The 18,421-nt window shown below is 41.5% G+C and overlaps 2 protein-coding genes across 6 annotated transcripts in view; both read left to right on the forward strand.

The window, feature by feature from the left end:
- The first annotated feature begins 2,820 nt into the window (after nt 1–2,820).
- On the forward strand, nt 2,821–9,315 carry LOC133378359 (acyl-coenzyme A thioesterase 1-like). Its single transcript, XM_061613190.1, has 3 exons — nt 2,821–3,412; nt 6,467–6,669; nt 7,235–9,315. Exons 1-3 carry the CDS (start codon nt 2,836–2,838, stop codon nt 7,808–7,810), a joined length of 1,356 nt encoding a protein of 451 aa, XP_061469174.1. The 5' UTR covers nt 2,821–2,835; the 3' UTR covers nt 7,811–9,315.
- A 5,176-nt stretch (nt 9,316–14,491) lies between these two features.
- DNAL1 (dynein axonemal light chain 1) overlaps nt 14,492–18,421 on the forward strand; it is a 28,098-nt gene continuing 24,168 nt past the window's right edge. For 4 of the 5 annotated variants that reach the window (XM_061611257.1, XM_061611256.1, XM_061611255.1 and 1 more), the window contains exons 1-2: nt 14,492–14,609; nt 15,604–15,690. In XM_061611257.1, coding sequence (XP_061467241.1) covers nt 15,688–15,690 — 3 coding nt within the window. In that variant the 5' untranslated portion in view covers nt 14,492–14,609; nt 15,604–15,687. Of the gene's footprint in view, nt 14,610–14,637; nt 14,724–15,603; nt 15,691–18,421 lie in introns of those variants that run through there. The other variant, XM_061611258.1, reaches the window with a different exon arrangement.

The raw sequence follows: 18,421 nt of genomic DNA on the forward strand, positions 1-18,421 counted from the left end.
TGTTCCCGGCGGCAACAATTTGTAAGTAGTTGAGCCGCAGCATTTTGTGTAAGTTGTAATTTCCAGACCGTTTTCAAGGGTAACCCCATGTAGAGCACATTGCAGTAGTCTAAACGAGAGGTGACCAGGGCATGTACTACCAGTGGGAGCTGATGAACAGGGAGGTAGGGTTGCAGCCTACGAATGAGGTGTAATCGATACCAGGCTGCCCGGCTCACTGCCGAAATCTGAGCCTCCATGGACAGCCTGGAATCAAGAACAACCCCAAGGCTGCGGACCTGGTCCTTTAGGGGCAATTTTACCCCATTGAACATCAGGTCAACATCTCCCAACCTTCCCTTGTCTCCCACAAGCAGCACCTCAGTCTTATCGGGATTCAACTTCAACCTGTTCCTTCCCATCCATCCACTCACGGATTCCAGGCACTTGGACATGGTCTCCACAGCCAACTCTGGCGAAGATTTAAACGAGAGATAGAGCTGAGTGTCATCCGCATATTGGTGACACTGCAGCCCAAATCTCCTAATGATTGTCCCCAGCGGCTTCATATAGATATTAAATAGCATGGGAGAGAGCCCTGTGGCACACCACAATTGAGAGGCCAAGGGTCTGAAACCTCCTCCCCCAATGCTACCTGTTGATGCCTATCGGAGAGAAAGGAATGGAACCACCATAATACAGTGCCTCCTATTCCCAATCCCTCCAGGCGATGTACAAGGATACTGTGGTCAACAGTATCAAAAGCCACTGAAAGATCGAGGAGGACAAGAAAGGTGAATTCTCCCCTATCTAATGCCCTCCTCATATCATCAACCAGAGAGACCAAGGCTGTATCTGCCAGATAAACAATTGAAGGCACTCAAGGTCATATTTGAAACAAGGACCTACCTATGAGGAATAAGGAATGGCCAGAGGTTTTGTGACATGTAGGAAGAAAAGGTTTGTGAAAAGCTACACAGAACTATTCCCTCCAGCAAACCTCACATGGGGGGAAAAATGAGCATTTTAAAATGCTCATTCAATAGCCTTGGTGCATGCTGCAGTCTTATATTCCTGCTGCTTTCATGGAAGAGATTTTGTAATGCACACACATATTACTGATAATTAATAAATACAGTGCTGAGACATAATCCCTCACGCAGCTCAGAAGAAACTTGGCAAACAGCCACCAAAGACAGTGGAACCTCCATGTCCAGAGGCAAGCTATCTCTGAACTGGGGACATTGGGTGTGCATCTGAGCAAGCACTCTGTCTCAAAGTTTGGGGAAACTGCCTGAAATTAAGCAGGGTGGTATTAGTTAAGAGTTCTTGCTGTCCCTTCTGCTTCTGAAACAGCCATTTTATACAGTGTGTAGGTGTAAGCCTCTCGGTCTACAAGCCAGGTTTTAACATAGTTTCTGCTTAGAGCCACTCCCCCCCATAAAGATAGCTGGGGGAGGGATTAAATGGGTGGCTCAAAGCACATGCTTCTCCCAGAGGGAGCTCAAAACATACCACACACAGATACTCCAGGGTGGGGAGAGGGAAATCCAGGGAAGGGGGAGCTCTGAACAGCCTGAACACCATCTCAGGATCTTGTTGAACACCATACACAGGTGCAGGGTGCATGGGGGATGGGGGGGGAAAGGGTTTTTTTAAAAAATGGGGCAGGGCCTATAATGTAAAATTATAGGGCAGGACCTATGATTTGATTTTAAATTAATATCAAAAGGGGATGGAGCTGTTCTCGCTTCCTATTGGCTGATGACATTCTCGATTCCTACTGGCTAATGGGACCTGTCATAAAGGATGATGATGAGTGCTATATACTATCTCTTCTTTGACCTCTTAAAGAGGGTTGTAATTATAAATAGGAACCCATGTGTGGCATGACAATGTGCCTGGAGAAAAGCAATTATGGGAAACACCAGCAGAGAAGTAAAACCTTGGACAACAGCCAGCAGTTTTTATTTATTTTATTTAAAAGCATTTATAAACCATTCAATATTTTTAAAACTCTAAGCTGTGTTTAGAGTTGCACAATATTATGTGTAAATTCTAAAGGTGTAACGGTGTTAGTGTGCTGCAGCATCCTAAATCCATTTATTAAATATTTGCCTCTGTTGGCAGATATATATGGGTGGATACGTATGTAAACAGTGAAAACTCCTTTGAAAACGTGACCTCTGTCCATTGCACCTCAGCCCTCAGACGACAGCGTTTGCCGCACGAACCTTAGCGCTGGAAAAGTCTACTTTTCCCGTAGGTTTCCTTTCTTCCCTCGTCTGGGGATTATACCTATTAGTTGCTGGAAGCAGAAGGAAACCTCCTTTGTCACTTTTACCTGTACACGAATCAAGAAGCGTCTGTAGTACCTGGGCAGAGGCTAACGCGATACCGACTTTTAACTCCCTATTACAAAGCGTGTTCTCCAGAATCGATTAATGCTGCCTTTTGTGCTCCCACGTGGACTTCAACACAGAGCAGAGGTAGTGAGTTGTTTTTCTCTCTACTTTGCTCCCAGATCAGGGCAACACAGCGACAAGAATATCAAACGGATCCGATTAGCGATAGCCATCATTTATTTATTTATTTTTATTTAGTTTAATTTATATACCGCCCTAAGCCTGAAGGCTCTCTGGGCGGTGTACAAAAAGATAAAAACAAGCACAATATATAAATACAATAAATAATAAAAAACAAACAAACAAACAATAACGAACCAAATAACATCCAAAATACGGAAATGCTGTTTAAAATACACTTTAAAATGCCTGGGAGTATAAAAAGGTTTTCACCTGGCGCCGAAAAGATAGTAGCGTCGGCGCCAGGCGTACCTCATCAAGGAGACTAGTCATGTGGCGACGGGTCACGGCCAGAGCTTGGGACGTCTGTCTGGAACACTTCGCGGGTCTGAGCCGCCCCTTTGGGAGGATCTCCCTTAGAAGCTGCAACAAAAGGGGGGTAGTGACGATCTCAGTCAGCCCCGCTGCAGGCTTGGCAGATCAGCCCGCGAAGGTTGCTGTTTTGGGACTGCCTCCGCTTCAGGAAGTGACCCTCAGGGCGCTAGTGGTGAACGAGCAGGGCACCCTTTTTGATTCCTGTGCTCACTACCAAGCGGGTGAGCAGGGGGAGATAGACTTGTCCGGAGAACCCTCTAAGGGAGGAGACTACACTGGACTGGAGCCGATGGGGCTGTTTTGGAGCCTCTCTCCTGCTGCAATGGAGAAACCTTACCAAAGACTGGAGCCCAGGAACGTGAAGGCTCCCATGAAAATGGAAATGTTCGTGCACCAGGGGTACAGTCAGCCGGATGCTATCCCTGGACCGGTGCTTGCCAAAACGCGTGTGGAAAGGTGGTTCATTCTTCCTGAAGTTAGAAGGATAAGGCTGAAAGAAGGTGCAGTGAGGGGGAGTTTGTTTCTTCCCCCAGGTGAGTAGGGTAGCTTTGTAACGGGGGGAGGAAGCTCAGACTGCTTATTGTTGTTGTTATGTGCCTTCAAGTCGATTAAGACCTATGGCGACCCTATGAATCAGCGACTCCAATAGCATCTGTCGTCGTGAACCACCATGTTCAGAACTTGTACGTTCAGGTCTGTGACTTCCTTTACGGAATGTTTAATTTTTTTATATATATATAAGGTAGATCCCTATATTTTTTCTGTTTGTTAATGCTTTAAAATATGAGTGGTATTCCATGCTTGTCCTAATTAGAGAAGACCCATTAAAGTTAATGTTTGTTGTTAGGTGCCTTCAAGTCGACTATGACTTATGGCGACCCTATGAATCAGCGACCTCCAATAGCATCTGTCGTAAACCATCCTGTTTAGATCTTGTAAGTTCAGGTCTGTAGCTTCCTTTATGGAATCAATGCATCTCTTGTTTGGCTCTCTTTTTCTATTCCCTTCTGTTTTTCCCAGCATTATTGTCTTTTCTAGTGAATCATGTCTTCTCATTATGTGTCCAAAGTATGATAACGTTAGTTTCCTCATTTTAGCTTCTAGTGATAGTTCTTGTTTAATTTGCTCTAACACCCAATTATTTGTCTTTTTTGTGGTCCATGTTATGCGCAAAGCTCTCCTCCAACACCACATTTCAAATGAGTTGATTTTTCTCTTATCTGCTTTTTTCACTTCCAACTTTCACATCCATACATAGAGATCAGGAATACCATGGTCTGAATGATCCTGACTTTAGTGTTCAGTGATACATCTTTGCATTTGGGGATCTGTTCTAGTTCTCTCATGGCTGCCCTCGCCCCTCCCTAGCCTTCTTCTGATTTCTTGACTATTCTCTCCCTTTTAGTTAATGACTGTGCCAAGGTATTGATAATCCTTGACAAGTTCAATGTCCTCATTGTCAGCTTTAAAATTACATAAATCTTCTGTTGTCATTACTTTCGTCTTCTTGATGTTCAGCTGTAGTCCTGCTTTTGTGTTTTCCTCTTTAACTTTCATCAGCATTCGTTTCAAATCATTACTGGTTTCTGCTAGTAGTATGGTATCATCTGCATATCTTAAATTACTGATATTTCTCCCTCCAATTTTCACACCTCCTTCATCTTGGTCCAATCCTGCTTTCTGTATGATATGTTCTGCATATGGATTAAACAAACAGGGTGATAAAATACACCCCTGTCTCACACCCTTTCTGATTGGGAACCAATCAGTTTCTCCATATTCTGTCCTTACAGTAGGTATAGGTTGCACATCAGGACAATCAGATGCTGTGGTGTAAAGTATTTAACTATCTACACAATCAAAGGCTTTGCTGTAACCTATAAAGCACAGGAAACTATCTGTGCTGATTTCATCTGGAGACAGCAGTCTGCAAATATGAATAAATGTTTGCCGTTTGGGGAGATGTAATTACAAGGTCATGTGCATCTGGTTAAGCTAGAATAGTTTCCCTTCTTTATTAATCATTTCTAGCAGCAATTTTGCTGCTTTAGTAGAAAAAGGCAGAACATCCCTTGCAGGGTTCAAAATAAATCTTGAGCTTTATTATTATTGTTGTTGTTTTTGTTATTATTATTATTAACCCAAATGCCATAGTTTAATAACTGTTTACATTGCATTGACTGAGTTGAAGCAGCTTGACATCTTTGGTTCTTCTGCCTCAGTGGTTTCCAAGATATCGGGTTGATATGGCACCCCATTGGTACATGTTAATTCAATGTTAAAAACAAAATCTGGCCTGATGAGGAATACTTACCACTTCTGGTTAAAATTTATGTAGCATCAACAATGGGTTATGTCCAACTAAATTCTACTCAAAGTAGCTCCATTGAAATTGATGGACATGACTAATTTAGTTTCATTAACTTCAGAGGGTTTACTTTGAGTAGAGCTTAGTTGACACACCCAATGTGTACTGTGGCTTAAAGCTCAACTTTATATTCAGCTAACATTTTGTTTATTTATATCTTCAGTTATTTGGTATTTTCAAAATACACATTAATTAAACAAGCTATTTTTAACATGGTGTGTTATGTGAACACAGAAGGCTGCCTTATCCCAAGTCAGATCATTGGCTGGCTAGTGGTTAGATTTTAGCCCATTATGGCCTCATCTGCACTATACATTTAAAGCAGTATCATACAGTCATGGTTTCCCCAAAGAATCCTGGGAACTCTAGTTTGTTGAGGGTGCTGAGAGTTGCTGGGAGATTCCTATTCACCTCACAACACTATAATTCTCAGAGTGGTTTAACGGTCAATCCCTCTTCCCAGAAAAATCTGGACATTGGGATAAACCATCTAGCCAATGGGTGGGGGAGATAGATGGTTTGCTTAGCTTTGTTGCTCCTATCCTAAATTCTGAAGGAACCAAAGAGGAGAGTCCTCATTCTGTAGCCACTTCCCAGATCAGGCCCCACCCCCAGCTTTTGCTGTAGGAAATCCTACTCAAATTTCCATTCACAGATGTGATTCTAATGACACACACACTAGTTGAGAAGTGTTTAAGAATAAGCAGGCCTGAACAATACAGGAAGTTATTTTGGTACAAATATAATGTCATAATTTTGCTAAAATGGATCCTGTACTGTATATAAAACACAGATTTTTAGCTATCCAGTAGCCTAGTGAGGGTTATTTATTAGCCTAGGAGGAAAATACAATACAGCTATTATATGGTTATTTTAACACTGATATCAAAGAATGGAAACGTATATTAGGCTGCAATTTTATAAACACTGTCCTAGGAATAAGTCCCACTAAATTACTTCTGAGTAGACACATCTAGGAATGTGCTGCAAGTCATTAAAAGCATCTTCTCTTTCTTCCCTTTTGCTGAAAATATGGCAGCAGTGTTTTGTTGCATTTTGATAATTTCATAATGTTTTAATAATGTTGTTCTTGTTAAAATTTTATGAAAATAGTATAAATAAAAATAAAGTTTTTAAAATGCTCAAGTTTTGCTCTTTACCATGCTTTCTTTCAATGCCCTGTGGCCCAGCAACGGTTGTTCTCTGCTGCTTTTATTAGGAAATGGCCCCTTTCCAGGAGTGATAGATATGTTTGGTGATGAAGGCGGGTTAATTGAATACCGAGCCAGCCTTCTGGCTACTCATGGCTTTGCTGCCCTTTCTCTGCCATATTTCAATTTTGAGGATCTCCCTAAAGCCATGGAGGATTTCCACCTTGAGTACTTTGAAGAGGCAGTCAGGCTTCTGCTGCGCCACCCAAAGGTGGGTATGGTGAGGAAAACTTACCTATATACATACCTCCTCTTAAAATGGAACGAGAATATGTCACTTTGAGAGAAACAATACACTTGCTCCTTCATCCCCTGAGGAAATACCAGTTTTGCTTTCAGATCTTGAACTTGCTAAAAGAAGAAATGATAGAGGGATCTCTCTGGGAAATTCACTGTGCCATTGTAGAAAAAGCCTGGTTCTACTAGGATATGCTTTGGAGCAGGGATTAAAAGCTGTGTATATGAGAGGGGATAGACTGTAGTCCTTATTTTAAGAAATTAGCAAATATTTTTAATGTAAACGTAAAATGTAAAATTTGACTTACTTAAGTTTCCATGCCTAAGAAAATATATTTTTTAATGAGTAAAACTATTAGAACTGAAATTTTTGTATCCATTGTTAAGCTTAATGTGTGTAGTTTTCTCAGAAGTTAATAATTTGACCAGTACTTCTAGCCAAATCAATGCTACAGATGATCCACGCCATATAGTGCTAATATGTGTTCTCTCTTCTCTTCTGCTATATAATTCCCACCCCTGCTGTTTCACTCCTAAAGGTTAAAGGGCCAGGAATTGGTGTTGTTGGAACTGGCAAAGGAGCAGAATTGGCATCTTCAATGATGACTTTCTTGCCTGAAGTGGTGGCTGCTGTCTGCATTTCTGGCTGCAGCTCCATCATAGCCACTGCCGTCCATTATGGCAAAATTACTCTACCTGGACTTCGCTTCAACATGAGCAGGGTCAATATTTCAGAGAGTGGGGTGTTCGATATTTATGAAGCCTTGGATGACCCAATGGACCCAGCTAATTCACACTGCCGCATCCCCTTCGAAAAAGCAGAAGGTCATTTTCTTTTTGTGGTAGGGGAAGAAGACCGGCATTGGAAGAGTTCTTCATATGCTGAGATAGCCATTGGGTACCTACGGCAACATGGGAAGAACAACTTTACACTCTTGAGTTACTCTGGAGCAGGCCATCGAATTAATCCATCTTTTACCCCAGTTTGCCTGGTAGCTTTAGACCGTGTTTTAGGGGTGCCTATTCTGGGTGGTGGAGGGAGCAGAGCTCATGCCCATGCACAAGAACATTCTTGGAGGAAGATTTTGGAGTTTCTGCAGTTCCACTTGAGATGAGCACTCAAATAGCTGAACGCTGAGAGAAAATGAAGATAAATGTGCCACGGGGATTGAAAAGAAAGTAAAGAGATGAGACATATGTGCATATCGTGATTAAATTATCATCCAAGTGGATGTCAAGATAAAATTGGACCAAATTCAGGATGGAATGGCCAACAGTGTGTGTAATAAAATGCAGTTGGGATAAAATACTCAAATGTTGAAAACATGCAGGTGATATATGAATGCATGTTTCCCAGTACAGACATTGGTAGGGGATGTTGTTTTAAGTTAATAAATATGAAGCTGTAAATCCTGGCCAGTCCTTAAAAGATTAAAGGTGGCAAAGTATAATGAAAAAAATTGTAAATCAATTTGCCCTTCAAAACCAGCTATAACTCTCTGCCATTTTGAAATGGAATATCTGGAATATGACTATTTTCTGCCATCTTGAAATTGTATTTCTGGAATCAGATTAACTTCAGCAAACAGAGCCAATGTTACTATTTGAAGAAAGAGCCAGAAGGTCTTTTTAAAACATATAGACAGAAAAAGACTAAAGTCACACATAGCCTGACCTAATTTTAAAATGAAAACAACAATTGGCTATAATTTTCCATGGATGTAGACTGGCATTACTCTATCTCTTTGCTGAAAGTATAAAAAAAGATACTAGTATCCAGTATAATGTAGTGCCAATGAGGACTGCAATGGGACTATACACTCCTTGTTTTAAACATAATTTTTACTACTTAATGGAGAAGGATTGTCATTTGTCTAACATATACATATAAATAATTTGTATAGATATGTTAGTCTGCAGTCCTTTGAGTTTGGAAATGTTTGCATAGTGGGTATTTATCTCTTATAAAGTACTATGTATTTAAATGCTGGATTTTTAAAATCACAATTTATAAGATTATATCCTTTTTTCACTTCTGCCCTTTGGTTATATGTTTTAAGCCAGTGAAAATTCTTGGGTATAGCCAAAATTTTCAGAATATTTTTCATCTGTCCTGCTATTGCCCTGGAACTTGTGGCCTGGCCTCCTGGCCAGATTCCAGTAATACAGGTAATCTTGATTCCAGTTTCTATATTTTGTGAGGGTAAGAAAGAGAAGAAACCTAAGAAGAATGTCTGAGCTGGATTCATGAGGTGAACATATGACTGGGAAAGAGGATAAATTAACACAGTTTGCTGATTAGTGCTGTTGAAGAGACTGTAAATTAGCATCACAACACAGTTTCCAGATGAATAGATTAAATAAACCATACATTTGGGTTTTTAATATATCACCATCTGTGCTGGTGACTTTGGATTGTATGACTTCTATTTGTGCGTGTGTGAATAACTTCTTAAAATGGTTTAGAATTTATTTGTTAATTTAAAGTTTTTGCAAAACTAGAGTGCTTTAACTTTTTGTTTGAGCTAATGTACTTTCCAAATTGCTATTAGGCTGCAGTCCCATACACACTTACTTCTAGGTAAGTACTGGAATTTACTTCTGAGTAGACATGCATAGGAGTGCACTATTAAATTGCTTTTATTTATGACTCTCATATTTCTTAGAAATTTGCGTCCTGTTTTTATTTTTTCTCTCAGTAATGTTTTATTTATACAAAAAGGAAAAAACTTGAATACAATCTTTATAATACATACAGAGAGAGAGAGAGAGAGAGAGAGAGAGATCCAACAAGTTCTCAGAGCAGACTTACTGAAATTATTTATTTTATTTATTATTTGATTTATATCCCGCCCTTCCTCCCAGCAGGAGCCCAAATTAATGGATCTAAGTTAGGCGTGTCCATTGGTCTACTCTGAGTAGAACTGGACTGAAATGGATTCAATCCACAATTGTTTTAACTTGCATAATATAATATATATATAATAGTGTGTAGAATATATAGGAGGGAAAATAAAGATTATGGTTGTATTATAGGGGCACAATCCAACTTGCATTTATGCTAGGCTGAGAGGAGTTGGAGGTGGCAGATCTCCAGCTGAGCTGGCTGGGTCCTGGTTCCGCTGGGCTATGCTGGCGTGAGTCTCTCAGCCTAGCTCAGGCAGGACCGGCACAAGTGGAGCCAGAGTAAGGCCTGAAAAAGGGGCATGTTGGAGAGGGGCCGAGGTGAGGAAACTTAGACCACATCCAACTCGTGTCCAGGGCGCTCCTGCTCAAGGGCTGGCGCCAGGCATGCTGGGACCCTTGGGCACCAGCCTGCCCTGGGCCCTGGCACACACACGCACGCCTCACCTACCTACCTACCAAGCAGGCGGGTGAGCAGGGGGGGCAGGACTGTGAGTAGGCAGGCAAGTGGGGGATGGGAAAGTGAGGGAGGGAGGCAGGATGGTGGGCGAGCGGGCAGGCGGGCAGGGGAGACAGGAGGGTGAGTGAGTGAGTGGGCGGAGGTGACAGGAGGGTGAGCAAGTGAGCGGGTGGGCAAGGGGGGTGGGCAGGCATGGAGCGGGACAGCAAGCGCGGGCGGGCCGGCAAGCAAGTGCAGAAGGGGAGTGCTACACCCCAACCTTACGAGGAGCCCTTCAGGGGCCCCTATGGGCCATGGGGCCCTCGGCTAGGGCCCGACCTGGCCACCCTTTGGTGCCGGCCCTGCCTGCAGGTCCCAATCCTGGCAAAAATTATGCCAGAAAAAAGGTCAGAAAATAATTGCAATAGATGTCAATGGAGAGGACTCTCCCAAATACTTCCTGGTATTTGGGAGAGCAGGCTTTTACTTTCTGATTCCTGCACACAGCTCCTGGCTGAGCAACTGTTCAGCCAACTCAGAAGCTCCTGAGTGGCAATTGGATGTGGCGGAACTTTACGCTGGCTTCTCTTGCTCCAGCACGACTTACACTGGCCTCCCTGAGTTGGATTGCTCTGCCCATTATCTAATAAGTTCTATATCTTCAGTCAGAATCAGATTTTTCGATAACCAAATAATACAATTTTAGGGGGTATGATATTATAGTGTCCAGCAACATCTGCAGCAGTTCCCAAAATACAATAATCACTGAACAGCTAAAAAAAGGAAAGTATTAACACCCTGAAGACTGTAATGTTTCTAAGAGAAACATTAATCAAAGTTAACTAGCTATGTTAATAACAGTTAATATGCATCTTTCTAGTCAACAATGGAAGAAATGGGGACACGGCATAGGAAAAGAACACCTCTGCAAAATGTCTAACACAGTGGTTCACACTTTGACCCCCATGGAGCACTTGAAAGATTGCTGAGGGTCTTGTTGGCAGACTACTTAATTCTATTTCTGCCTTGTTCTAGAAATTGTTAATGCCCTGTGGTAGATTTTGTATGATTTGGAATTGTATCTTTTATTTCTTCTATTGTAGTTTATTGTAGCGCACTGCGTGTGTAGGTGAGACGTGGTATGGATCCAAGAGCCGTTTAGAACAGGAATAAGACAGGTCAGGCAAGTTTCATGTAAGAGTCTTTACTAGGCAAAGACATTAGAGACATCTTCCTCCATTGACAATTCTTCCCCCACACCCGAGATCCTGCCAGTTCCCAGCTTATCACACACTCAGCTAGCCACACTGACCTTGATTGTCTGGAACTCTGTTCTCACAGTTTAACCCTTCTGCTTCAGGTTTCTCTCTCTCTGCTAAAAACCTTGTCTGTGAGTCTCACAACCTGCGTCACTGACCAACAGCCCCCACCTGAGACTTACAGACTTCAAAACATCAAGTCACAATTATTACATTTCTACAACATTAACCTTCATTACAAATACATTTCAGTACATGGATTCTTACAGTTTCTATTTACAGTTTCAGTTCAGTTCAGTTTCTCTTTATTCTTTATTTACACAAGTTTCACAGATTCATGTTTGCTTTTATTTGATGATACATTACATTTCATTCTTCAACACAATACTTCCACATTAGATCCATTGTTTCTTTATCTATAGGCTCCTCTTTTTCCCATTCCTCTGGAATTTCATCTGTTTCATTATTCTGTTGTGTAACATTAAATGCAAATCTCTGAGGAGGTTGACCTTTCGTTTTTCTCTCTGATCTCCTGACATTATCTATTTCCATTTCTTCCTCACTTTCAACTTTAGTTGGACCAGCACTCGTACTTGGCATTTCTGTATCATGTGTTGTTATGTCTTCACCTCTCAGTCTTTTAACAGTACGTTTGCCACCATATATTAGATCTGTTAAAGCAGCTTTTAATGGAATTTGCTGCCCGAAAAGCACATCTGCAGCTTCCTGTTTGTTTTCACTCTCTAAGATCACTGTTTGGCTGTGTCTCCAAGGTTTATCTATCACCTTTATGTTTCTGCTTAACACTACTTGTTGTTTCTCAGGTAACCAAACTCTGTAATATGAATTCTGAAATCCCAAAATGCGTCCTGCTTGTGCTCTTGAGTGTTTTGCAACATGTACCCAGCATTTTGCCCCAAAACGTTCTATGTGTGTCTCCCTGGGTTTTCTCCCAGTCAGTTTCTCATAGGGAGACATGCCTATTGTTCTGTGCATTAGGCGGTTCTGAATATAAACAGTGTACAGTATACATTCACCCCAATAAGATTGATTCATATCAGCATCTGCTAGCATTGCTCTCAATGAATTCTGCAATGACCGGTTCCTCCTCTCTGCCGTGCCGTTGGAGGATGGGCTGAAGTGAGCAGTGAGACTATGAATTATTCCCTTCTTTTCCAAATATGTTTGAAATGAATTACTGGTAAATTCGCCTCCTCTAACTGATCTGATATTTTTGATAACAGCCCCATGTTGTGTCTCTGTTTTCTGAATGAATGCCTTTAATTTCTCTTCTGCATCACTTTTCTTTTTCAATAAGAACACATGTGTAAATCTGGAAAAATCATCCACAATCACTAAATAAAACCTTGCTCCACCTTTTGAGCACTGAAAAGGACCAGCTAAATCCACATGTATAAGCTGATATGGTTCTGAAGTCGTGCTTTCACAGCTCTTATTTACTGGATTCACAGTCATTTTTGTTTTATAACATACCTCACACTCATCCACATGCTCACAGTGTGTTAACTTCAAATCTTGACTATATTTTGGGGTGTTTTGTATCTTTTGAAAATGTCCGTGTGCTAATTTTCTGTGCCATTCATGGACACAATTCTCATGTTTCTCTTTATTTACTGCTATCCAAGCACACATGTCTTTATCAATCTTGCATTCAACTATAAACATGTTGTTCTGTAATTTCCCTTGCATGTATATTTCACCATCTTTTCTCACAAAACATCTATCCCCTTCAAATGTAACTTTACAACCTATTTGAGCCAATTTTCTCACTGATAGAATGTTATATTTTAAACCAGAAATCAATAATACATCTGTTACAATTCCCAAATTACCCATCTTCAGCGTTCCTCTTGCTGTCGCGTCCTGAGATGATCCGTCAGCCAGATAAAGCTTCTCCTGCGTCGGCTTTGAAGTGTAAAATAAACTAGAGTCTGTGATTAGGCAATTAGACGCTCCACTGTCAAGAAGCCACTTAGTATTAATCAGTTTATTGCTTTCCTTAGAAACAAAGTTCACGCTTGCCCTCTGACTTTCAAAGTCTCTGTAATTCCTCTTCTTTAAACAATGTCTCTGTATATGCCCACGTGACCCGCAAAAATAACATGTTTTAGTCTCTTCCCTGCTTCTTTGACTCCGTTGTACAGACATAGTCCCAGCCTCTTTTAAGTCCATTTTCTTGTTTTCTTGTCTCCTATACCACTCCTGTTGAAGTTTCTGTTCCACAAAGTCCAAAGATAGAGTCCCGTCAGGTTGACTTTCAAGACCAGCAACCAGCACGTCCCATTTTTGATCCAATGAAGATAACAGGAGATAAACCTTCTGCAAGTCATTATGATGTACGCCTCGATCTTGCAGCTCTGCATTTAATCTACGAAATTCAGCCAAATGCTCTTCCATAGTCACATCATCAGTAAAACGCATCTGATAAAGCTTCCGTGCCAAACACAGCCTGCTTCCCGCAGTTTGCTGTACATGTGCAGCTCTTAACTTTTCCCACATCTGATTAGCAGTCGGCTCATTACTCACCAGCAACAGTTGTGAATCTGATAGCCCCAGAGTAATAAAAGCCTTCGCTTTCTCGTCTTGCTTCAGCCACGCAGATACAGAGGAGAAATAAAAGGAGCAGTAAAAAAAGATGAATACTTAATACGGACATGGCACAGATCACCTGAATGAAGGTCGTAGACCACTGCTGCTCCACAGACAACAGTTTGAGAGCCCCTGGTCTAATACATCTGGCAGATGTATTGTGGGTTTCACATGAATATTCAAGAAAACATAATGCAGATTAATTAGAAATATCAAATATATTTTTGTCACTTTTGTGCAAACAACCCACAGTTGTCAAACGGTAATTTTAAAATGCTACAGCGGGAGCCCCCTTTCCCTGCCTATGATCACTTTGGCTTTTTTGGGTGTCAAGATCTTTTACATGAAATGTGCCTTAGTTTTCTGAAAAGGGAAATTACTTTAAACTGACCCCTCAAAACACAGCATCAACGTCCTCTTGTATAAAGACACTGTTTTATAGTGTAGTCAGAAAATAATATCGGAAACTAGGGGGCGTCTGATCCCTTTCTGTAACCTTTTTTTCTTTTCTCTATGATCATGGTAAGATTTCCGGAATCGAAGACTTTCTATTTTCAGGTGAGTCTCTATGATCCAGCTGTTGACTTCACTCTTCTTCCTGAGCCGCCCTGTCCGTCCCTCACTCCAGGTGAGCATGCGCACGGGCTTAGCGTGCCATAGCAACCGGAGCAGTAGACGGTAGCAACCAGAATCATAATAATGGTAAGTCCGCTCGAAGGCTGCCCGGAGAAGGAAAGGGAGGCCTGGGGGACTGGACGTGCGGTACAAACAAGGCGGAGGGGATAGCCTTGGTTTGCTCAGGGAAGACCCCGCGAGGTACTGGAGTTGGGAACAACAGGACTAAGCTGTGGCGGGAAACGCTGTTGGCAGTGGTTTGCAGGGAGTGGAGTAACTGAGAGAAGGAAGAAAAAAGGATCGTAACTGCTGATAGGGCAGGAATTCGGGAGTTGTTTGGGGGAGAGGAAGAGGCATAGCCTGGCTTAGAGGAACAGAGTTGTTAGCTTAGGTACCGGAGAGAGGAGAGGACCCCTTTGGGAAAAGGGATATTAAAGGGGCCTGTGTGTGGTGTGAAACCGGCTCGTGGAGTCGAAGAGGATCAATGCCTTAATAACACTTTCAAGAGAAGGAATATGTCAGCATTGGGGCAAATAGAAGCAGGGGTAGCTGAGAGATTATTCTTTCTGTCTCTCAGTTTTCACCCCCTAAATTTGCAATGTAGCCTGATCTGTCTTGTGTGACTGGAAAGGCTCCAATTCAAATCTCACTTAAGGCAAACCAGTTTCAGCCCATCATCTGCAGCACAAGGTTTTATGAGTCAACACTCATTTCATCCGATGCATGAAGTAGTTGTCTCTTAAACTAACAGAAAAAATATATGAGCATAGAAAGACATACTGTGAGTATACAAAGGGGAGATTTTGTTTTATTTTTAAAACAAAATTAGTTCAAAAGGCCAAGCAGTGCAATAGCAGTGCAGCTGTTGATGTATCACAATATTATGCAGAACACAAGTTAATTAAAGTTCTAGTTGGGAATACATGAGAGACAATGTATGTGAATCACTATGTTCACTCTAAAGTTCTATATAAATGCCAATTATCATTAATAACAGGACCATATTCTTTCTCACTTGACTTTGAGGATAATCTCTATGATAGTTGAAGCTTGATATAATCCTGACCATTTTTTTAAATAGGAAGGGTATTCATTTGAAGAGAGATCTAAATAGACTATTCTTCATCCAGAAGTCATCTGTGTATCAGAAGTCGCCGTCAGTAGAATGGTAAATAAATACTTTGAAGATTGGCATAATGCTGCATCAGTGAGCTTGAAATTGACATTTACATAATTTTCTTTTATCAACATGATAAATTCCAGAACATAATGCTTTTGTCATTTATGCTTGTATTATCTGCTTAGTGCTCTGTGGAGTTCTTAATTTTACTGTAAAGCAGTGGTAGACCAGGATCTACTAGCAGCTCTGAGTAATTTGCAATAGATTAGCAACGGTTTTTTTAATTCCCAACTTTCTTAACAATTGCAACAATAATAGCAACAACAAAACTTTTCCCACCTAAATGCTGAAATGAAGAAAAGTAACCAACTTTTGTATGAAAAGATTATGAGCTCAGTTCAGTTCAGGTACTGACAACAAATGCTGTAAACTGCCCAGAGATCTTTGGCTATGGGCGGTATGTAAATGTAATAAATAGATAAATAAATAAATAAATAAATTCCCTTGATATTTACTGTGTGTCTTTTGCACTTGCTGTGGTTGGTAGATCATAGGATTCAAGGAAAAAACAACTGAAAAGCCTGAACTCTGCCTGCCCTTGCTGTCTTTGGCCAGCTACTCTTTTAGGCAATGGAACACAACTAACGCCCTGAGTCTTTCTTGGATTTTAACATAAAAGCAGCAAAATACCTAAAGCTGCATCCAAAGCAAGGCAGAGCCACAGAGCTGTTTTTCTTTCTTGCAGTTTAAAAGCCACATAAAACCCTAAAATGCAGGAATTTCCCAAGACAAAAATGAAGCAATGCAATGGGATGAGGGTGCTTTACAGGCATTAGGGAGTGGGCAGCTTAGTATTTGAATTGCCAAGCACCTGATTAGACTGTAAAGCTAGTATAACAACATAAGAAGAGCCTGCTGGATCAGGCCAGTGGCTCGTTTAGTCCAGCATCTTGTGAACAACCAGATGCCTGTGGGAAGCCTGCAAGCGGGACCTGAGTGCCAGAACACACACTCTTCCTGCAGTTTCCAGCAACTGGTATTCAGAAGCATACTGCCTCCGACTATGGAGCCAGAGCCAGAGCCATTATGGCTAGTAGCCATTGATAGCGTTTGATTATATTTTGTATTACAATCCTTTTCTGTATTCTGCCCCTGTTACTTTTGGCCTAGCCACTATAAAGCTCTCAGTTACAAAGGAGATACAGTGCCTTATAAAGTAATCGGACCCCTGGCCAATGCTCTCATATTACTATATTACAAATGGTACATTGTAAGTTTGTTCTGTGTGATATTTTGTTTTGAAACACTGAAACTCAAAATCAGTTGTAAGGTGACATTGGTTTTATGTTAGGAAATGTTTGTAAGAAACATAAAAAAACTGAAACATGTTGCTTGCATAAGTATTCAGCCCTTGTGCTGTGGAAGCTCCCAGTTTACACAGATGAAAGAAATTGACCTATTGAGGACACAATTACCTTACCATTGGCCTCCACCTGTGAACCATTATTGCTGCTGTCACATTGTCAGGATAAAACCCCCGCTGTTGAAGGATCATTGGTCAGGCTGTGGATATGAATGAAAATGAAGACCAAAGAGCATTCTACAGTAGTGAGAGATAATGTAATACAAATGCATAGATTAGGAAAAGGGTACATAATCATATCCAAGTGTTTAGATATCCCAGTGAGCACAGTTGGATCAATAATCAGGAAGCGGAAGCTGCATCACACCACCCCCTCACTGCCAAGAAAAGGCCATCTCTCAAAACACAGTGCTCAAACAAGAAGGAGATTTGTGAGAGATGCCACAGAGAGGCCAGCAGTCAGTCTGAAGGAGCTACAGAGTTCAGTGGCTGGGAATGGAGTAATGGTGCACCAGTCAACCATATCAAGAGGTCTGCATAACACTGGCCTGTATGGGAGGGTGGCAAGAAAGAAGCCGATACTCAAAAAGTACCATCTGAAAGTATCTCTGCAGTTTGTCAGAAAGCATGAGAGTGTCCCAGCTGTGATGTAGGAAAAGGTTTTGTGGTCAGATGAGACCAAGACAGAGCTTTTTGCCCAAAACTCAAAGCACTATGTGTGGCGCAAATCTAACACTGCCCATGCCTCAAGACACAGTATCCCTACAGTGAAGTATGGTGGTGGCAGCATCATGCTGTAGCGATGCTTCTCATCAGCAAGGACTGGGCATCTTGTTAAAATTAAAGGAAGAATGGATGGAGCAAAATACAGAGAAATACTGCAAGAGAACCTGCTTCAGTCCACTTAAAAACTGACGCTTGGGAGGAAATTCACTTTTCAGCAGGACAAGGATGCCAAGCACAAGGCCAAAGCAACACTGGACTGGCTCAAGAACAAAAAGGTGAATGTCCTACAGTGGCCTAGTCAAAGTCCTGATCTCAATCCCATTGAGAATCATGGGCGGTCATTGAAAATTGCGGTCCACAAATGATGTCCAGCCAACCTGTACGACCTGGAGTGAATCTGCCAAGAAAAATGGGCCCAAATCCCCCTGACACTGTGTGCAAAGCTGGTACACGGATGATGGGGGGGGGACCCAAGATGCTAGATTCACTTTTCTATGCAGAATTGCAGTTTATTTGCCTTATTTGTATCATTTTACTATTGAATGACTTTACAGATTCTACATTTGCCCCTGACGAAGGCCGAGATTTGTCTGGCCGAAACGCGTTGGGCATATTTTCTTTACTATTTTTAATAAATCCATTTGGAACGTCATCATCTACTTTTTTCCCTTCTGGCATCCTGGGTTCCCC

This window comes from Rhineura floridana, chromosome 2 (genome assembly GCF_030035675.1).
Source record: "Rhineura floridana isolate rRhiFlo1 chromosome 2, rRhiFlo1.hap2, whole genome shotgun sequence".
Taxonomy (NCBI): Eukaryota; Metazoa; Chordata; class Lepidosauria; order Squamata; family Rhineuridae; genus Rhineura; species Rhineura floridana.

Bases quoted from the DNA above. Each gene is read 5' to 3' on its own strand.
- LOC133378359 (XM_061613190.1), top strand. From the start codon at position 2,836: ATGTGGCGACGGGTCACGGCCAGAGCTTGGGACGTCTGTCTGGAACAC. The intron at 3,413-6,466 runs GTGAGTAGGGTA...TGCTTTTATTAG, and splicing joins GAGTTTGTTTCTTCCCCCAG to GAAATGGCCCCTTTCCAGGA. The intron at 6,670-7,234 runs GTGGGTATGGTG...TCACTCCTAAAG, and splicing joins TTCTGCTGCGCCACCCAAAG to GTTAAAGGGCCAGGAATTGG.